This window comes from Taeniopygia guttata, chromosome 5 (assembly GCF_048771995.1).
Source record: "Taeniopygia guttata chromosome 5, bTaeGut7.mat, whole genome shotgun sequence".
Taxonomy (NCBI): Eukaryota; Metazoa; Chordata; class Aves; order Passeriformes; family Estrildidae; genus Taeniopygia; species Taeniopygia guttata.
Genome location: NC_133030.1, coordinates 58,153,946 through 58,174,346, shown reverse-complemented (window position 1 = coordinate 58,174,346; position 20,401 = coordinate 58,153,946). Strand labels below are relative to the sequence as shown.

At 40.2% G+C, this 20,401-nt stretch overlaps 1 protein-coding gene across 1 annotated transcript; it reads right to left on the bottom strand.

Moving 5' to 3' along the window:
- Positions 1–6,448: 6,448 nt before the first annotated feature.
- On the bottom strand, positions 6,449–20,260 carry SGPP1 (sphingosine-1-phosphate phosphatase 1). Its single transcript, XM_002200348.6, has 3 exons — positions 19,463–20,260; positions 9,338–9,427; positions 6,449–7,083 (listed from the first exon to the last, which is right to left on the bottom strand). Exons 1-3 carry the CDS (start codon positions 20,057–20,059, stop codon positions 6,532–6,534), a joined length of 1,239 nt encoding a protein of 412 aa, XP_002200384.5. The 5' UTR covers positions 20,060–20,260; the 3' UTR covers positions 6,449–6,531.
- Between the last annotated feature and the right edge of the window lie 141 nt (positions 20,261–20,401).

Below are 20,401 nucleotides of genomic sequence, written 5' to 3'. Positions count from 1 at the left end.
TTTCTCTCAGCTGTACATTAGTGAGGTTAGTCAGCCTGAAGTCTAGACACAATACCAACACTGACACACAGCCAGTGAGTGCATCAGGGAAGAACTGGACTGCTGCTGCAAGGCAAGCACAGTGCAGTGCTAATTACCACCGCTGGGAAATCACTCTGAGTGCTGGAGATGTTCACTCTGTGCTTTATCACTGTCTTAAAGAGATTAGCAACTTTTTCACCTTCAAATCTTATTAAAAATGATCAGAGATATGTCCCATAAACATCATATCAGATAAAATATTCTCATTCTTAAAGCTGTAAGTGTCAATTTGAGTAAAAGCTTTATTTAATTTAGAGTTTCAGCATCTGCAGCTAATGTACTGCAGTCCATGGCAATAACCACTAAGCAATCACCAAAACCAAAGTATTAAAGTACCTGCTGCATGAAGTGAAGCATGGGAAACAGCATCCCTGAATTTCCAGTTCAAAAATCTTTGCAAGTTAGTAATCTGGGTCACCATGTTCTGAAATGTAATCATTCTATACGTGGCAAACATGATTACATCCCCTTGCCTAACAGCATAAGGTAAGCAATTGCAAAGGAATTCTTCATTACAGGCATTGTTTTGGCAATATTCCCAAGGCAGTTGCAGATTTGATTAGCCACCAGGACTGAACTCTCCACAGCAGGAATTCCCACCCACATATGGCTACTGGCATACCAGGAGAGATGAAAAAACATGCTGGGTTAAATATTTCAAGGTAATTTTTCAGCTGACACGGAAGTAGAATGTACTTTCTGCTTATGTTTGCTAAGTTACTGCATCAAATCAGCCGTACACATATAAGGGAACTTTCAGAAAACAAACTTTGGGGTTTGCATCCATCCACAAACTCCAATCTTCTCCTTGAGCACTGGAAGGAATAAAGACAATAACACAGCTGAATCCAACAGGAATTTATTACCCACACATTGCAGGTGAAGTTAGACATTTCAGTTATCAGTCAATATAAGCTTAAGTATTAATTGACAACTCAGAAAGTGTACAATGAGTACAAAATCATTAAAAATAATAAAACAAAGTGCTGATGTATTAATTTTTAAAACATCAGTTGTACACTATTATACAGCAAACATTATATGATCCTCAACTAACTCTGGGCTCGCATCTCAGTTGTTTTGGGTTTTTAAAACCAAGTTCTCCAAGTGGTTGAGAGACTGGGTTACAACTGCATTATTTCCCAAAGGCTACTAATATACAGCCTTACCTTATACAGACAATGCTGGTTTGTATTTTATCATCTTCCTTTTACCAGGGAATGCAGTAAACAGGAAAAAAAATCTATACATAAAAAAACTCCAATACACAATATATATATATATAAATGTATCTATATTGTACTACAGATTTCATATAAATCAAGTGTAGGCCAAATTTTGGCATAATTTTTAAGTGCATTAAGTTTAATACAAAATCCCCCTCAGACTCTACTCTTACTGTTCCCATTACTTGCTCCTTAACTGATCATTTTCAGTTTTGATACTTTAGTCATCTAGAATTGTCTTAAGAGGTAATTTCCAATTCAGTAATATCACTGTTATCTTTCATTACACTTTCTAACAAAAATAAACTTGTGGGAAAACAGTGACTAATAACATTCTCCAACTTGATGGGAATTATTTACATTTACTAGTCAGTATCTTTAAGGTACTGTTATCCCACTTACCCTCTCTTCTCCTTTGATCCTAACAGGAACAATTACTGGTCATATACTGCAAGCACACCGTGCTTCCCTTCCTTTTCTTACAAGGCCTCTTAACCAACATGCAAATAATTTCTGGTGCAGAATGGAGTGCAGAGAAATTTTTCAAATGCATGGCTAAATTTGCTTCAAAACCAGCATGTGATACTTGCTTTTTAGAGAACACCTGAAGTGCTTTATCCTCTCTGCCACACAGTATTACATTTTGTTTCCAAATTCGGCTTTCATTGCCTTTCTTCAGTATTGCAAGAACAACGTTAGTGACCCAATTAATCTATCAATTTGACAAATATATCATTTGCTCTAAATTTTAAAACAGGCTTACATATTCTTTTCTGAAACAAAAGGCCACTTAAGCTTTCCTGTAGAATAAAGTCTGGCAAGAAGTCATTCAACTTCCTCCCACAAAAAAGTTAAGTTTCCTCGAAGTTTTTTGTAGAATACAGAAATAAATGATATAACCACCAAACATTCTACTTTAGACCAAAGAACCATTCAAGAATCAATTACAATAAGTTGGGTCACAATACCCAATAAACCAATTCTCCTCTCATTTTAATATCTATTGACTTCATTCTGGGGTCTCTTCATTCACAGAATTATGGTACAGAGGGGGAGTGTTAGAAATGTGCAGCCAGTTCCACCTACAGAGAATGGGCTTCCAAGTTGAGCCCTTTAGCAATCTTGTAAAAACAGGGCTAAGTGTGATTTTAACAAGGAAAATCACCTAAAAGCAAGGCTATCACATTTAGAAGCTGAGTCACTTCACACACACCGAGCCTGCTCACAGTCAGCACGGACTTGCCCTTCAGGCTTCATTCTCAGTGACGTGTGGAAGGAACCAAGTGCAGAACTCCCAGTAAAGTTAGCAGGAGTTTGACAGCAATGCCCCTTCATACCATTGAATTACTAAATATCTTCTGTAATGTGTGTGAAAACTGGTTTTATTGAGAAAGCAAATACTGAAACAGAAACAACTTTTAGCACAACAGATGTATTTACTTACAGCATGCAAGGATTTGTTTTTATATATTTTTGTAGCTAACAATCCTTAATTATTTACAAATTCAAAATTACAATCTTCACATAAGTAGCAATTGCTTACAGAAGTTCTGGACACTCTCTCAGAAATAAGCAAAAAATGGAGTAAAAAATACTGTGAGCAGAAATTTAAAACAAAAACAAAGGAAAACCTATTAGCTTCTAATATCCAGACAACTTAACACTGTTCTGGTAAGAAAAAAATAAACAACACAAAAGCCACATATCACATTTGGAGATGCCATTTTAAAAAGAAAAAATGCATCTTTCTGTTTGGTTTTTCTTTCCAGGAGAAATGCTGTACATAACCTTAAAAAATTCCAAATAAATAAACAAAAAACAACTCCCTTTGGTTTGCCAATTTACTTTCAAGTCACTCCTCCACCTCCTGATGGAGACCCAACAGCTTCACAGGTGATACTGTGATACTTTATATGCAGGTGAGACTTGTATATAAAGTGGGAGAAGCAAGGAGAAAGCAAAAAGCAATACTTTTTTATAAACATGAAATATTTTTTCAAAATAACAGATTCTAAAACTCACCCAAGATGCACGTGTCCATTCTGAGTGAGGGCCAGACCAGAAAAAATCCTGCTCCTGTGTTTAAGGCAGTCTCAGACTAATTTGCATCTCTTCAGCCTCTTGGAAAACAGGATTTTGTGTCAAATTGCTCTCTACCTGCCTGTTGGTTTTTAGAATTATTTCACACAATAATTAAAAAAGGCAAATTTAGCCTGCAGCTTTTTGTAATAAATGTGCATTTATACCTGGTTCTATGAAGTAGTAATTCTCTCTGGGACTGAGGGAGTTCACTAGCAGGATTTTTTTGCACCACGTCGTAAAGGGTTTCAAGCATATTTCCTTCTGGAAAGCCATTTGACTACCTCTTAAAGCTATATTAACTTTATTTATGAAAAATTTGGTACCAGCTGGTGCACACACTAGAAACATTTTTCATGTTCAACTCTAAGAATAGATTAGGGCAAAGAAAGTGCTCCAGTTTTACCTGCTGCTTGTTATGCCCAATTCCAAGGAATCTTAGCTTATTAGTAAACAAAATTATACAACAATACAAATACTTGGATTTTGAAGCATTTGCATGTCTGTACTTCTTTATCCGCTAAAGGTATTCATATTGCATGACATTTTGTGCTAACTGCCCTCTTGAGCCTAACCCCTTATAAAACATGAAAATAGAACAGTAGAACTTTTTCTCATGTAAACTTCACTGAAGTAGTTGCTGAAGGTGCTTTATAGACATTCTGATGGACATTTCCTGGGCAGTGGTACATGGAACATGACATTTTGAATTTACTCAATGCAATGTATAAAAATATAAAAAATACGTTAATGACAGTAGAATAAGCTACAGTGCAATTTTCCTTAGCCTGTTAAAAGCTCTGTGTGATCTTCTTCACCCCTTCCAGATCCTCTACAGTACATCTCATGTTCCATTAATACTACAAGAGCAAGCACAGCTAGAAAATACAGCTTTAGTTATGCTCTTTATGATGTAAACTTGAAGTTTCTAGAAGTCCAATATGTACCTTAAAAAATGAGTTTTGCTCACTTACCTTTTCTGTGCTAGAATTTAAACATTTTTTGCTAGAAACTGTAAAGCTAAGATATTTAAGGAGAATATGCCCTACATTTCAGAGAAAGTTATCCTATTATTGTTAACAGTCCTCAGACTAATTACATATAATTAAAACTACACCACTTGCTTAGGGCTTTTAGCATAAGGCATTTTGTGTATATTCCCCCAGCTATGTATTTAATGGCTATCTTGGTGTGTGAAGCCAATCAGTGAAAATCCCATTCTCAAAACCCTAGCAACCAATTTACCTTTTCCTGCACATTCAGCACTGAACTGCAAAAGAGGAACAGACACAAAAATCAAATCCAGAAACACACACTGAAACTATTTTCTCACCATTTTCTGCTGGGTAAGGTTTTCGCAGGTATATAAGTTGTTTAACACACTCTCAGTTCTTAATACCTCAGTTTGAATACATTCATAGCAGTGCATTCAGGATGCACGGCAAAAATGCACCAGAAAAGTTGAGTTTCTCACATCATGCAGTGCCAGAGTACCATAAACCTCATGTGCTTCAAAGAAAGTGAAGTTAACTTTGTCAATCTACACACTAACAGCTTGGAGATATCATCTCCAACACAAAAAAACCCCTCTAAAACCAAATACTGCTTACAAAAAATGTAGGCTTTGTATTCTATCTGATCACTGTATTTCCCAACCAAATGATGCTTTTTCTGAAAAACAACTATAATACAAAATTAAGGAATTTGTGTCTGCTCAGACACTAAGACAGCGCTTCCTGCAGTAACTGTTCCTGACATGGAAAGAACAGATCAGGCAACACATGAACAAGACAAAATGAACAGAAAAAAGGCACATGAAATTACACTTGAAGGGAAAAGGATCATGAAAAGCTCGAAAACACATAAAATCCTGCCAAATTTAGGCATCACAAACTGTTCATGCATTGACCATACTGTCTTGACTACCTCACAATCTGTGAATCAGAATGATTACTAGTTTACTTTAATTGTTACATTGTCTTGTAACTATCTAAATTGGGTAAAAGTGATTATCACCTTTAAATATAGTATGTTAATGCATAAAAATACAGATTTTTCTAGAATAAGTATTATATTTTCTAACCAAATACCTAAAAGCAGTGGTCCTTCTAGATTAGTTTGGAATAATAAATGAAGCCCATTTCTTTGCAGAATGGGGTGCTTTTATTGTTTATATGTTTAAATAATTAATTCTGAATATCCATCCACTGTATAAACAATCTCCAGAAAAATATATCCTCTTGCAGTATTTTACAATACACATTAAAAATACTTACAAAAGGGACTATTGTTCATTTACAATATCTTGAGCTCAAGGACACAATTCCTGGGTCGTTTCATCTATGCAATTTTGATCAGGAAAAGCTGAACGTTCTGGTTAACTTGGCCCATGTCAGCAACATGGACAATTAACACTTTTTTAATATCTGCCTAATTACGTAGAATTTTCCACAAAATCAGGCATTTTTACATCACAGTATATATGGCATTTCTTAGTTTAGCAACAGAAAGGCACAGTTATCAAACCATAAAATACAGTACCTGAATTATATATACTCTAGTGATATCTACCAATGCTAATCCAGACATTTTTTTCTCTGCAAAGGGGGCTAAAGAAAAAGGCTTTTGTTTAATTATTTAGAAAAATTCAACCTCATTACAAGTTTGGTCCGTTAAAAATACCTATTAGTTGAAATACCTTGAAGCAGGACTTCAGGAAAGAATAGAAAAAAGCAAATGTAACAGTTTATGGTCCAACAACTTGAATTAATTACTGTGAAATGGCAAACAGATCATGAATGGAGCCTTCTGAATAGCTGTCAGACACACCTGCTAAAGTGTCACTGTACACAGGTACAGCCTGGCAGCCATCCCAGATACATTCACTGCATCACACACACACAGACTTGGTTACAGCAATAAGTCCAAAAAACAGCATTTACAGAGGTCAGCACTTCTCCTGGACTGATGCTTGACTGCTGGCCCTAAACCATCCCCAGAGATGTGCAAAGCCCTTTAAATGCTTTGCCTGCTTTGTATTGCTGTTAATAGGAAGACCCTGCTGGCTGGTCTCCCTTAGCAAACTAGTGCACCTCTTCAAAAAGCAACTAGCTCAGTTCTCCCTACTCAAAGTGATCAAACTGCATCAGGAAAGACCAATGAAATGGAAGAGGCAAGGAACAATAAACATGAGGGAGAAGCCAACCATGCCATAGGTAATGTAGCGATAGGGCAGCTCGACCTCCATGCGCTGCCTGGCTCTCCGCACGTCGGCGTGTGGGATGCGGAACATTTTACACGCCAGTGGAATCGTGGCTTTTTTCATGGCCACTCTTGTTAACAACAGAACGATGACGCCGATCAACAAGCGCAGTATGGCTTTTCCAAACACGGTCACGCTGAGGGAGGACAGGGACAAAGGCAAGGTGTGGGGAGGAGGATCCAGCTGCAGGCCCAGGATGTAGTTGACATGAGAGCCGCAGGCCACGCCGGCACCGCAGCCCAGGATCTGAGCCGTGTCTCCTCGTGACGTGCTCCACGTGTCCAGGGTGAAAGAGAAGATGCCCAGGGCCAAATGGAGACTGATGATAATTAACGGTGCATATTTGTAAGTTAAGTTGAAGTTGTCAATCAGGTCCACAAATGGATGGAAGACAACCAGGATAAGAATAGCATACAGAAATCCAGCAATAACATCCTGTTGAAGAGAAAGATAAGGTTTCAGTGTAGTAACCATTTAAGACAAAAGCCCTCAAGTTACATTACCCATAATACAAGCCTAGCTGCTGTAGTGTTAAAAACAATTTGTGGATTCGCATCTTTTACCTTTTACAGGATTAAATCTTTCTTATGTTAAACATAAGGTAAGGAATTGCATTTGATCACCTATTAACAAATCATCTGCATCCTGACCAGATCATGAATGAACTTATGATCAAAGGATCCTTCACTGAAGTTTGGACTTTTAGTAAGGCCCATTGTGACAGGGCAAGGGGTGATGGTTTTAAACTAAAAAAGAGGGGATTCAGACTGGATATAGGGAAGATTTTTTTTTTTTTTTTCTATTGAGCATGATAAGGCACTGGTACAGGTTGTTCAGAGGGGTAGTGGATGCCCTGTCTCTGGAAGCATTCAAGGTCAGGTTGGACAAGGCTCTGAGCAACCTGTTCTGGTCGAAGATGTCCCTGCTTAGTGCAGGGGGGTAGGAGTAGATGATCTTTAAAGGTCTCTTCTATCCCAAAACTATCCTGTGATTCTTCTATGATTTTTCTGCTGGCAACACTGGTCCCTGCCCAGGGCCAGGGCATTCCAACCTACAGTCAGCACAAATCCAGCCCAGCTAAATATGTTCTGCCAACTTAGGTTTGCTGAAACAGCTCAACAGTGGCTCTGAGGACCTGGGTGCCAACACGTCCAACACTGGCAGCAGCAGCAGCTGGTGCAGCAGTCAAGGACCACTGCAGTCAGGCACTAAAACAGCTTCAACGTTCCACTCCAGCTTCAGAATTAACAATGCTGGAAGAATGGGAACTGTTTCCAAATATTAAAGGAGAGGAAGAGATAACCTCTGTGGCTTCCTAACTGATTTTCAGTTTTACTATTGTTTTTAAAGGTCTGTTCTTAATGAAAATGTTACCCAATGATCTTTTACTTCAGCATTAAATTTCAGTTAACTGTGACTAATCACTGAGTTGCATGGAATTCTCTGCTACTTTTGTCACCTTCAATTGTTAAAGAAGAACTTGTGTAATCCAAGCATTACAAAGTGGCCTGCCTTAATTTTCATGCTTATCAGCTCTTCCACATGAGCCAGGAGGTGGGACTTCAATCACCAGGGTTTGTATTGCTCCAGCTTCAATTAATCATTTTTATTTGCTTCCACTAATTGAAAGCTTGATAAAAGCTCTAAAAAATTTGACTGATATAAACATCAGACTTGCTCATTTCAGAAGCAACAAAAAAATCTTTCTGCTCTATCTGCCACCTACTCCCCCCAAACTCAGGCACTGTGATTGATGTGCATTGCAGGCACCACATGGTGAACTGTATTCCCTCAAACTCTGCAGAGGATTCAGATGTGAAACTGCAAAATAGCCCTGTCTGCTTGCTCACTATTTGTGGCACAACTTTGTTCTATGACATTTTGCGTCAGCTGAACTATCAGCCCATCACATCATCCTTGTTGAGGTGGTTTTAGATTGGAAAGCCTCCTAACTACTGATGCAAAAATATAATTTAGTTTTTCTGAGCTGCCTTATTCCCCCATGCTCCTTTTATACTGTTCATTTACCAGCTTTTCTACTCCCTACCAGGCTTACCTTTTCTGTCTGTCAGCTTTTCTTCAAAAAACATCTTTAGCCACCCCCATAAGTGGTCTTGCATTGCAATTACCACTTTCTAGTGTTGCTTTCCCATTTCTACATTGCATACATTTGTGTTTCAGTTTGAGGTGTTTCAATCTGTTTAATAAATGAGTTTGTTTTTCAAAGATGACAACTTTGTTACCTAGTTTTAGAAACTCTGGTAAATGAAACTCTAGCATGTAGAGTGGCACTCCAAAATGCACATGCTTGAGCAGCTGATGTGGAATGAACTTTAACAGCCACTTTCTCATTCTGCAAAATGATTTCTACTCTGTAGAGGAAAATTTACTCTACACTTTAGAGCAGTCATTAATTTCTGCACTAAAAAATGACATTAAACACCTGTTAAGTTTCAACCGTGGACCGAGTTTATAAAAGACAATTGTAAGTTTAGCATGAGAGCGACTTTTAGCTATTTTATCAATTTCTATGCTGAAGAAATGCAAGTCTTCTTTTTCTGTATGGCAGGACATTACAAAAATACATATGTATATCATTATTGCACTGTAAAACATTCAATGTGATGTGAGTTTATTAAATCAGAGCAGGATTAAAACAGAAATTCAGTAGTAGATTAGATTTTCTTACCAAAATTGAATGCATTCCCATATAAATTCGACTACAGCAAACCAAAGAACACCAGCAGAATGCCAGGATCAGTCCAAACATAAAGGGATACTGGTAGGGAAGAAAAATGCAGAAACCGTATTAGAATTTGAAAAAATAAATTTAAAAAAAATCACTCTGTGAACATTCTATAATTAATTCCAGTTAATGCCACCGATATTTACCCTCTTCCTTACCCTAGCCTCCACAGGCCTAGGTAGCACCTTTTCATAAAGAAATTGTTAAGTCAAACTTTCAATCTTCCCCATCTTCTTTGCAATCAGGATATATGAATTTCAGTGCTTTGACCAGACTTTTTCAAAGCAGTAAGAAATGTCTCAATCTCTGTAGCAGTTATCTTGTCACGCTCTCATATCCCAAATTGACCATATGGGCAGAGACAAGTGTGTTAAACTGTGCAAAGTTTTACACTGGATGAAGCAGCTCCATCACCTACTTGTATTGTTAGGAATTACCCAGGCAGAATCAAGTGGCTTCACTTTTTTCCCTGAAAAGGAGGAACTTGTAACAAAATTACAAAGAAATTAAATTCCTTCCTCAATTCTTTGTTTTAGGGCTTCTGCAGTCGTTGACCTAATCTCTGGGCATCAGCATGAAACTCCTAAAGCAGTAATCTTTTTTGTTTGTTCCAAACTCACATAAATTTCCTCCTGCAAGCCACATTTGTTAAACAAAAATCATCAAATAATTACTTCCAATTCTTTTTGCCTTCTCACATGTTTTTTATTAATAAGGACTGTTTACCAGGAAGAAATAACTTTGCTTTAATAAGCACATATCCCGTAGAGGAACTTAGTTTCTTAACTTTCTTAGGTGTTGGATAAAACTATGCTAATTTACATATTACAGCACAGTAAGAAATACTTTCCCCACTATTGCAAAATGTCGTACAAGACAGGATACACCTTCCTTTTTTGCCACTAGTCTAAAAAAGATGCAGTCACAAGACAAAATGGCAAGTTTCCAAAATTGCTTCTCTTCCCACAATAAACATGTTCAATGTAAACAGGCAGCCGAGATGTACTCAAACCTAGGAATAAAATCTACAGGCAGTTTTCTTGCCATTTCCCTTGTTCCTTTTATAGGTAACCTGAGGGGTAGAATATCCAAAAAATTCGAGAAAATCTTTAAAATTACTGGAGGGAAGCTCTGTGTCCTTTGTGAAGTCCACTTAACAGACTGTAAAGTTCCAAAATCAGTCTTTCTGTAAAAGACTTGAGAAGGATTATCACTCTTCTGCATTTTTACAACCTTCTTTGAATTCTCAACTCCAGGGCCACGTTGGTATGACAAACCTAAAATAACGTTCTCAAACTGAGAGAAAATGAGAAGCTTACATTTCACATAAGAAGCAGATTTCACATTAAAACAAATTCTAAACACGCCGCTCATAGTTGTGCTCTATCTAGACTAAACTCTATTTCCTGTAGCAACATTTGTCTTTGCTTCTATCATATTCATCTACAAACTGGATCTAAATGGAACTGTGTACTGACTGGAATGATGAAGGAACAAACTCCGTTTCCTGCCTTTCAGAACTCTGCTAATTCTGGGCAATGCACCAGTAACTCTGTCACACTCACACATGACCGCAGTTATCAGATACCAACATTGCTACAGCAGCCACAAAAGCAGCCCTTTTGGTACCTTACAAGTGCAGCCACATCCCTCTGCCCCACTGTGCTTCTCCCTTTGCCACTGGTCTCAGGGCAGAAGGAATGCTGCTGCAGCAGCCACACACCCTCCCTGCACGGTGCTGCTGCACTCGCCCTCCCTCCCACAGGACTCCCCCAGCAGAAGTGCTCCATGAGCCGGGACAGCTGTACCCCGTGGCCTCTGAAGCAAAGAGCAGCTTCAAGTTTCAAATTCTTTGGCCATCACTTGATAGCCTATGTCCATCCTTGTCTCCTGACACACATCTTTTGTGCTTTCAGAGCCCAGTCGGGTAAGGCTTTTCTTTAATAAAGACTTGTCTTGTTTCTGCAGTACCTGATGGAAAGAGGCTGGAGCTTTAGCTGGAAGATGAATGAAGTGCCAGGCTCAGCAGGGCTCAGCAGCTGCTCATGACACTGCGGGTAAGAGGCTGGGGTTGGGGGAGGGAAGAGGTTAGAGCAGCTAAACACCAAAATCCTGGGAACAAGGAATATGAAGGAAATAGTTAGATGAGAAGTCTGGCTTTAATAAGAGTCCTGAGCAGCTGACTGTAAACAGCAGGCAGACTACAATAATTCCGAAAATTAAAGAAGAAATGCTTGCTGTCAGGGAACTCACAGGGCAGGGGTGTTTGAGTAAGAAACTCCAGCTCTGAAGAATGTTTTGGAAAGATCGTATCTCACTCTAATTCTGAATAAATAGCCCTTAAACCATCTGAGAACACAGTTTCTCTGTAGCAAAACACAGTAGAATAGCTTGAACATCTTCAACTGGAACAGGCTGCTCAGAGCCCCATCCCACCAGGCCCTGAATGTTTCCAGGGATGGGGCATCCAACCTCCTCTCTGGGCAACCTGTGCCAGTGTTTCACCAGCTACAAAACTTCTTCCCTGCATCTGATCTAAACTAGCCCTCATTCAGTTTAGAACCATCACCCCTTCTCCTATCACAAGAGGTCCACAGGAGTTGGCTCCCATCTTTCTTACAGGCACCTTCTAAGTACTGATCATAAATAAAGCACAACACCCTGTGTCCTCCTCAGCCTGTTTTAAGTCCTACCTTTTAAAGCAGCCACTGGGTTCAAGAATTCCCAGAACACCAAACTGGTAGCACCTGCTTAAAATCTGCCCTGAGGCGGTGAGACAAGCCTGTATTTGGTCCTCACACGCAGGGATAAGTGCACAAGGTGACTAAAGGAGAATATCAGCACTCTCACACACCTCTGAGCTCAGCAGCACTCCGAGTCACACCACCAACAGGGACATCACCTGGATCCTTGTAAAAGAAAGCTGATGCCATGGACTTACTTCCAAACTGTTACCTGCAAAGGTGCCAGCAAGCCTTATAATAATACTGTTTTATAATAACGGAAGAAAGTCATAAGGACTTTCTCTTTTTATTATGTTGACTCAGGTCTCTACTTAAATGATATTAAGCAACACAGCTGAATTCCAGCAGTTTTAGTCCCATGGTTCCTGGCATGCCAGATCAGACGTACAGAGGCACAAAGCACAAAAGATCACAAATTTGCTTCTACCCTCTTCCCCAATTCACAGTTGGTTTTACTCTTTTGGGCATCAGAAGGCAGACTGGCATCATATGTCATTCCAGATGAGGCTGTCAGAGATCACAGGTGGGAGAGGCAGACATAGAAACCAGGTTTCATTTTCTCACCTTGATCTTTTTGATAAAAGAATCAATGTATCAGCATTGCTGACCACACCTGGTGTCACTTTCAGTCAGATATTCAGGAGCAGCCCATTTTGGACACAAACATCTCAAACCCTGTTGTGTTACCTCAATACCCTATCTCCATGCCCTCATTTAAGACCATCTCATGTATATCCTCAAAAATTCCTTCTGCCTCCATAGCTAACATGCCACCTCAACAATTCTGAGTGTTGTTTTTTTTTTTTAACTGCATACTGCTCTCTTTTTTATAAATTAAAACCTCCAAACCAATAAGCACGTTATTTAAATAATAATTTTTAAAAAGTGTATTGATTTCTTAACTTCACCTACTAAGGTAAATCTAGGGATAAAGGGATAAAGCTGACTGAATAAACTACTCATTGTGTTTCAGACCCCAATTTCGTTCCCTTATCCAGAACCTTGTTTTAATTGAAAAAATTGAATTAAATTCCTATTTGCAAAACAGCAGTGAAAACACTCTCAGTAAGTCTCTGGGAACTTTATGTCCTATGTTTTTAAAAGAAAACTCCCATCCTATAGAAAATTCCACTACATCCTCCAAAATAGGTTTGCAAACTCTGACTGGACTACACACAAAACCCTCCCCTATCCTCCTCCTGCTCCTTGATCTTTTTGCCAAGTCTTAATAACATAACCATTGTTTAAAAATGCTTATAAGGAAACAATCTGTCCTAAAAGCTTTGACCTAGGTCAGAAAATTCCTTCTTCCATAAGGGAACATTATTAAAAGACACTCTAAATACTCATTTCTTTACCTTTTTAAAGCACATTCTGCACCGGAGAAATTTCCAGCACCCACAAATTATTCCAAAGTAACTTCCTAATATTTTCAGTGTTCTGCAGCATTCGACGATCTTTTTTTAATCATATCATAGCTCAGAAGTTCAACTTGAGTTTGAGACAATTATTTTGGGCTAAAGTTCACTTAAAGAATCCAAGCAGAACTTGCAGCACCAGGCTTTTAATAAGGTATTTGGTTCATGTACTGGCAATAGCCATATGAAAAGCTGTAATCAATGTTTATGGGCATGGCTCCAGCACCGTGGCTGGACAGATGAGTTCAAAAAGCACAGCATAAAAATGATTTTGTGAAGGGAGCAAAAGAAAAGGGAGAAGAGGATTGTTCAAAAAGAGAAAGCACCAGTCAGACATTTTAGGAAAAAAACCAACTTTTTATTTCAAAATGGGCCAGGTGGAAAATACGACTGGTTAAGCTACATTCATCAATTATTTTCTCCTTTCTTGCACTGACCATCATTAATACCAAGAGATATGAAAACCTCAGTGTTGCATGTTTCTAAAAGAACCTCTTTTTAAAATTCCAAGATAAACTTCTCAATGCCAGTCCTGAAGGAAGTTAAAACATTTCATTTTCTGCTACACCTAATCTGAAAAGAAATTAAGGAGTAACAATAGGAATTAGCTTGTTATTTCTTTTCATTGCAGTCATTAAAAAAACAATCCCTCTGTGAACACAGCTAGCAAGAATCACTTATGCCTTGCTCTGTTTATGCCCCAGTACCTAAAACTACATTTTTTCTGCAAAATAATGTTTTCTCAGTTTAATCAGCACACCCTATTTGAAAGAACAAGGAGTGCTTTACATGTGTACAATGCACCAAGAAAAAAGAAACTGCTTTAGAAATATTTCCTCTGAATAGCTTTTCATCAAAAACTCCTATCCAACTTCAGAGCATTTGTTTTTACATGTTTTCCCCCAAGACCATTTACATTACAGATTCGCTTAGGCAAAACTGAAAATACATTTAATGACAATCAACACAGTCTAATGAGACAGGCTGTTGTATTCCTCTGGCAGAGATTCCCTACAGAGAGTTGTCAGAACTGGCTGTGCTCTTTTCAAACTTTTAAGAACACCTGCAACAAACAACTTTTTTTCAGTTTCCTTTACAAACAAACTACAGGCATTAATATGGCCCATGGAAGATCTTACATCTCAGACACCCAAGACAAGGCCAGTGCTGACACTCCAAATTCCCATCTCTCTCTCTCAAATCATTGTGTGGGTAATTCTGTGTTTTCAGATCATCCCTTCAGCTGGGCTTCCCATGTCAGAAGAGTTTTTGTTTGACTGTTAAACATGTACAAGAAGACCAATTAGACAAGCATGCACACATCTCTTTGCCAATGTTTCTTCTCAACATTTTAGTATTTTAGCCAAAGGCCCATTTGGGCTTCTCTGAGAGGTGACGTATCTCTTTCTGAAGGGACTGCACTTGCTCCTGCACACAGACTTTGTATCTAAGAGACACAAAGAGAGATCTAAGAGATTCTGTGTTTAGTTTCCAGTTTATCACTACATCAATCTTACCGAAAATGCAAGCTTTTCACCAAGGACAGACATTTAAAACAAGGGTGTGCCCCTTTCTGCAAAATTCTCACTACAGCACTGTTGTGATTAGGTTGTTTCTTCATCCCCAGTAACCAATTATTCCCTATTTCCAGTGGGGATCAGAGTTTAACCTTTTGAAATGAAAGAGCAGGCAGACAATTCTAGAGGTAATCTTCAATAGGGGTCAGTCAGAACCACAGAGCAATGCAGATCTCCCTGAAATCCCAACACAGATCCTGTCAAACCCATCTCTAATTACATTCACCAGCCTTGGCTGATAAAAGTCACAGTGCAGATCAAAGATTTCTGGAAGGGAGTTTCACGTGGTACCACAAAAGAGTCTTACACAACCGGTACCAGAGAGAGTCAAAAAAGCACAGAGTAAATGAAACCTGTAAGTGAAAACTGCATCAGAGAGGCCATTGGAGAATAGATGCACCTACTGCAGGTTCAGCAGTGGTGTTTATCCAGGTCACTATTAGCAGCAGCAGGGTGGAAAGGCAGTCACTGATGACAGGCTTTGCATATCAAACATTGCCAGGCACATACCCAGGGAGGACAAGGCTGTCATGTTCAGCACCACAAGCTGCCTCAGAAGGTAAATCAGCGTTGGTTAATATAGTTAAAGGCCTGCTATTCATCAACCCAGGCTCTGCGCTCCTGCTGAATATCAACTGAAGTTTGCTCAGTGGTTAGAGTGAGAGTCAGCAGTTCCTCACTGAGCTCATTAATGCAGAGCTCAGGAAGGAGTGCAAACCCATCATTTCCTAATGCAGACAGCCACTGCTACAGCCAGGCTGCATCCTGAGGAACCCTGGGAGAGAAGCAAATTTTCTGTATCCCCTGGCTGGTATTTATTTCTTTCTCCTCAAAATACACCAACAGAGGTCTGACACATTCAGGTACCATCCCAACTCAAGGACCATTTCTAACAAAATACATCTTGATAGCCATTTGAAATTAGCAGTTCAACGTAATCAAACAAAATATAAAAAATACTTTTTCTTGTAGTCTCAGCCTGAGCCTGCGGAGATGTTGTGGATAATTAGCAGTTCACACAATCTCTTCCATATCCCATCTGGGACATGATATAAGCCAGACTGGCTCAAACTGTCACAACTTCAAAGAAAGCAAGTTTTCCCAAATGTGATAAAGGTTGCTTTTTCCTACATCGTATCAAGATCTATAACCTGTCTTTTAAATGCTTGCCCTCCTCTTCAGGGTATCGGCACTTCAAAGATGGGGGGGAGGGAGTCAACATTTATAACACTCCCAAATTCTCATGAGCCTTTGACATGAGCTTTATATTTCATGGTATTATTGAAATAAATGGTTTTCCCTGCAGAAATGCAACATATAAATAAATAAATGGTCATGGATTATGCAAGTAGAATCAAAAGTTTTAGGCAAGCTCTCATAAAACGAGAAGAAAATGAAAAATTTGGATACAATGGACAGAACAGTTAGCAACTATGAAAGTTATCCTAATGTGTAACTCACTTCTGTCTGAAAGACAGTTTCATTGAATATCCCCTATGCTCAAAGTCTCTAATTGCAATAATTTGCCAAAACCTTCCATAATATACATTATCTCTGAAAATATTTTATTTGAATAATAGAACTATTGCATTTATAGAAAGTATTTTAGTTTAATATTCAAAAATCCTCTTGAATACTATGTAAAAATAATTGTAACAGGACTGCTTAAAGGCATTGAAAAATTAAAAAGCACAAAGTCAACCAGTTAAGAAAAAACCCTATTGCAATCCAAACATGTTTTTAAATGGACAGTCTGGGCCACACCTAGAGAAATAGGAGCACATTTTCTCTGTTCTGTATTTTCTTCAAGAAAAAGACTCAAATAGATTGTCTTTGACAGAAAAGAACTATCACACAATAGAAGGAAGTCATAGATCACTGAAAGCAAATAGGCTACACAAGAGATTCCCTCCTCACTGCTGTAACATCTTTTAAAGCAAGAGGAGCTTTCTTTGGTTTAGTATAAACTTCCAAGTGACAAACTCAGAGCTGCCTGTATTCCAGAGTAAAAGTCCCTGCAGAGAGTTACACCTGTGTCTGCCTTAATTCATCCTCAGCCTCGCTCCACTGTGATCTGCTGAACCAACTCTCCCAATATATTGTCTCACCACAATCAGGCTCTGTGTAAGGCTTCTTGACACTAAATATATACAGAAAGAGATTGAGAAAGGTTTAAATCCAGCAACCTGCACCTACTGGTGCATTTGTAGAATTTAGTAAAAATAATATTAAAATCTCTTTTATCTTTAGTAAAGATAAAGAACTTCCAAGAACTTCTGAGGTCAGTCTTTTATAACACCATTTCAACAAAAACACCATTTTCCACGACAAATGGTGTCACATACGTTCTACTCCCTTTCAACAGAAGTAAAACAGGGAGAACAGAACTGTCAGATGAAAGCTTAATGAAAAGACTCTTGACATGCCATTGGTTAATTATTGATTAACTTATGGAAATAATTTAAAAATCAGAAGGGATTTTTTTTTACGTGAGTATTTTGAAATTACAGAAGTTGGTTTCAGAGAGGTCTTTTATTCATACTCGTTTTCTTAGAAAAAGGATTTGAAAGCAAGAACCAAACAGTTTGCTTCTGCATTTCTTAAGCACAGTCCTACACGAATAACAAGGCTGAATGTTTATGATTTCTTACCACGCATTCATGGTAAATATGTTTAGTCAATGAGCAGAGTGCTACACAGACTGCAGCGGCAGGGTTTGGCAAACCACAGATCGAACTCGGTTCACTGGCAAAAACACCATTTCACACCCTGTTTGCTGCTGCTCTAAAGGCCATCGAGACAGGTTCTTCTCTGCACACATGACAGCAGCTGAGCAAAGCTGATCGACTGGTACTGCTAAATGAGCTTTCCCACATGCAAACAAGTACAAATCCAGTTTGTTCTTCCAACTGACACCAGCCCTACACATCTAACAAGCAATAATCAAACATACAGATTTTGGTCATTTAATAAAAACATCTTTGAGATTAAGCAGCTAAGTGGCAAAATTTCAAATATTTATTTCAAACAATCACAAAACACTACATTTTATATATACATATATATATATATATATGCAATTATTATGCCTGTATAACTCCAGCAGATAACACTTCACCTTTTCCTAGCAAAAATGAATCCCTAAGAGCTTCCTTTTGGGCTCATGCATTCACCTTGCAGAAACGGATACATAATCTTTGGTTAGAGAGACCAAATAAAATCTCTAACCCTTAATCAACTCATTCCTTTCAGTCACCCATTCTAATGCTGAGATAGAGCCACAAAGTGTCAGGCAGCGGCAGCAGACAAATGGTGATTGTTACCAGTAACTGGGAAGACAAGAGTTAAGCCTACACAAAGCTTAGAATCAGAGTTAAGTTTTCTCTACCGATATGACTTATATCCAACTTAAACCAGGCAGGTATTACAGTAAGGATTAGTAAAACACTAACGACTTAAGAGCCTAATTACTGCCTAACCTCTTAAAACGCTGCACTGGACATTTACCTGGGAAAGCGTTCTCTCAGCTACTGCTGAAAGTGGTGCAGTGATTTAGAGAGCTGGATGTGTTTTCTTTGGAGCTGCTGTTGCCATACTTCCAGCAGCCAGCGCCAAAGCACATGCCACCGCTTGCGTAAACCAGACTATCAACAGTGTTATTTTAACTTATCTATTGACCCCAAGTGCAATAGACGGATTTTAGAGATTCTGCTGAATGAAGGTGATGAAAATACCATAGATTACCAGTTCCGCTAATTAGGAACACACTGATAGATTGTAGAACCTCCTGAAAGTACAAATACCAGAATCATTCCCAGCTTGTGGTTAATGAAAATAAAATCGTTAAGGAAAAGGCTAAAGCTACAACACAGTGACGCTACAAAGTGACTCCAAGCAAAGAAGGATCAACAAGAAGCTCTTTAGTTACTGGCTCTCCACTAAATTCTCACTGTAAAACCAAATGCTTGTAAAAACACTGGATGCTTATCCAAACTTTACGCAAATTGACAAGCTGAAAAAAACCTTTCATCGGAACAAAACGCATATTGTTATCGCGAACTTTTCACGCGTGCTGAGCTAATCCTCAAAACCAGAACAACTTCCATTCACAAGACAGAATTACTGGAGCACTTCTCGTTACCTGAGCACTCGCTTAAATCACAGGAAAAAAAATAATTTAAGAGTGAGGCAAGGAAAAAAGGTACGAATCTCACGTTTTCCCAACCAAACTCAGCCACCTCCCCTCCTGAGGAGAAATCAGGTCTGCCGCATCCTTACACCTCGGGGCTGGAAAGCGCACGGATGAGGACACGGAGGTGCGAGCATTACCTGCCAGCGGCCGTAGCTGAGCAGCAGCAGCGCCAGGGGGATGGCGGTGCCCGACATGGCGTGGGTGGAGGGCATACTGTACTCGGAGTTGTAGAAGACCTCCAGCTTCACCACGGGCGGCGAGGCAGGACGCGGCCAGCGGATCACATCCTTGGTGCACTGCCCCAGGTACATCACCCACACCCAGATTATGATGAGCCTCCGGCCCAGCCAGGCGTCCACATTCCAGATGCAGAAAGGGAAAAAGAGGATGTAGAAGAGCTCGTTGCCCAGCTCCGTGCCCAGGCTGAACAGATAGTAGAGGAAGCGGCTGCGAGTGGCGAACTCCTGGCTGCCGTCCTCCTCCTCCGTCAGCGAGTTTCGGCGCGGCCTCCTCCTCCAGCGCCGCGGGCTTCCCGCCGCGCCGGGCACGGCCCCGTTCCCAGCGGGATGCTCCTGCCCGCCCGCGGGGCCGCCGTTCGCCACCGGCCCCCGCTGCTGCTCCGCGCCGGCCCAGCCCGAGGGCCCCTCCACCCCGCAGAGCCGCTGGAACGCGGCCACTTTCCGCGGGTCCTGCAGGTGGGCGGCCAGCCGGGCCAGGCGCTGGCCGAGAGACATAGCGGCGGGGGACTTCGTCTGAGGTGCAGAGAGGGGGATGAGGGCTCCGCGTTATGGGAAAGCCGCTCTCTGAAGAGAAACCCGCTGGAAGGCGAGGCACCGCGGGACCAGCCTCGCCTCGCCCGCTCCCTCCCGCCGCTCGCTCCCTCACGCCCGCCCCGCTCGTTCGCTCCCTCCCTCACGCCCGCGCCGGCCCCGCCCCGCCGCGCCTGCGCGCAGCCCCCGCCCCGCGGGAAACGTCCTCCGCGGCGCGGATTGGTCGCGGCTCTCTCTCGGTCCCGCCCCACGAGCGGCGCAGCCAATCGGAGCGCGGCGCTGCGCGAGGCGGTGCGCGGCGTGAGG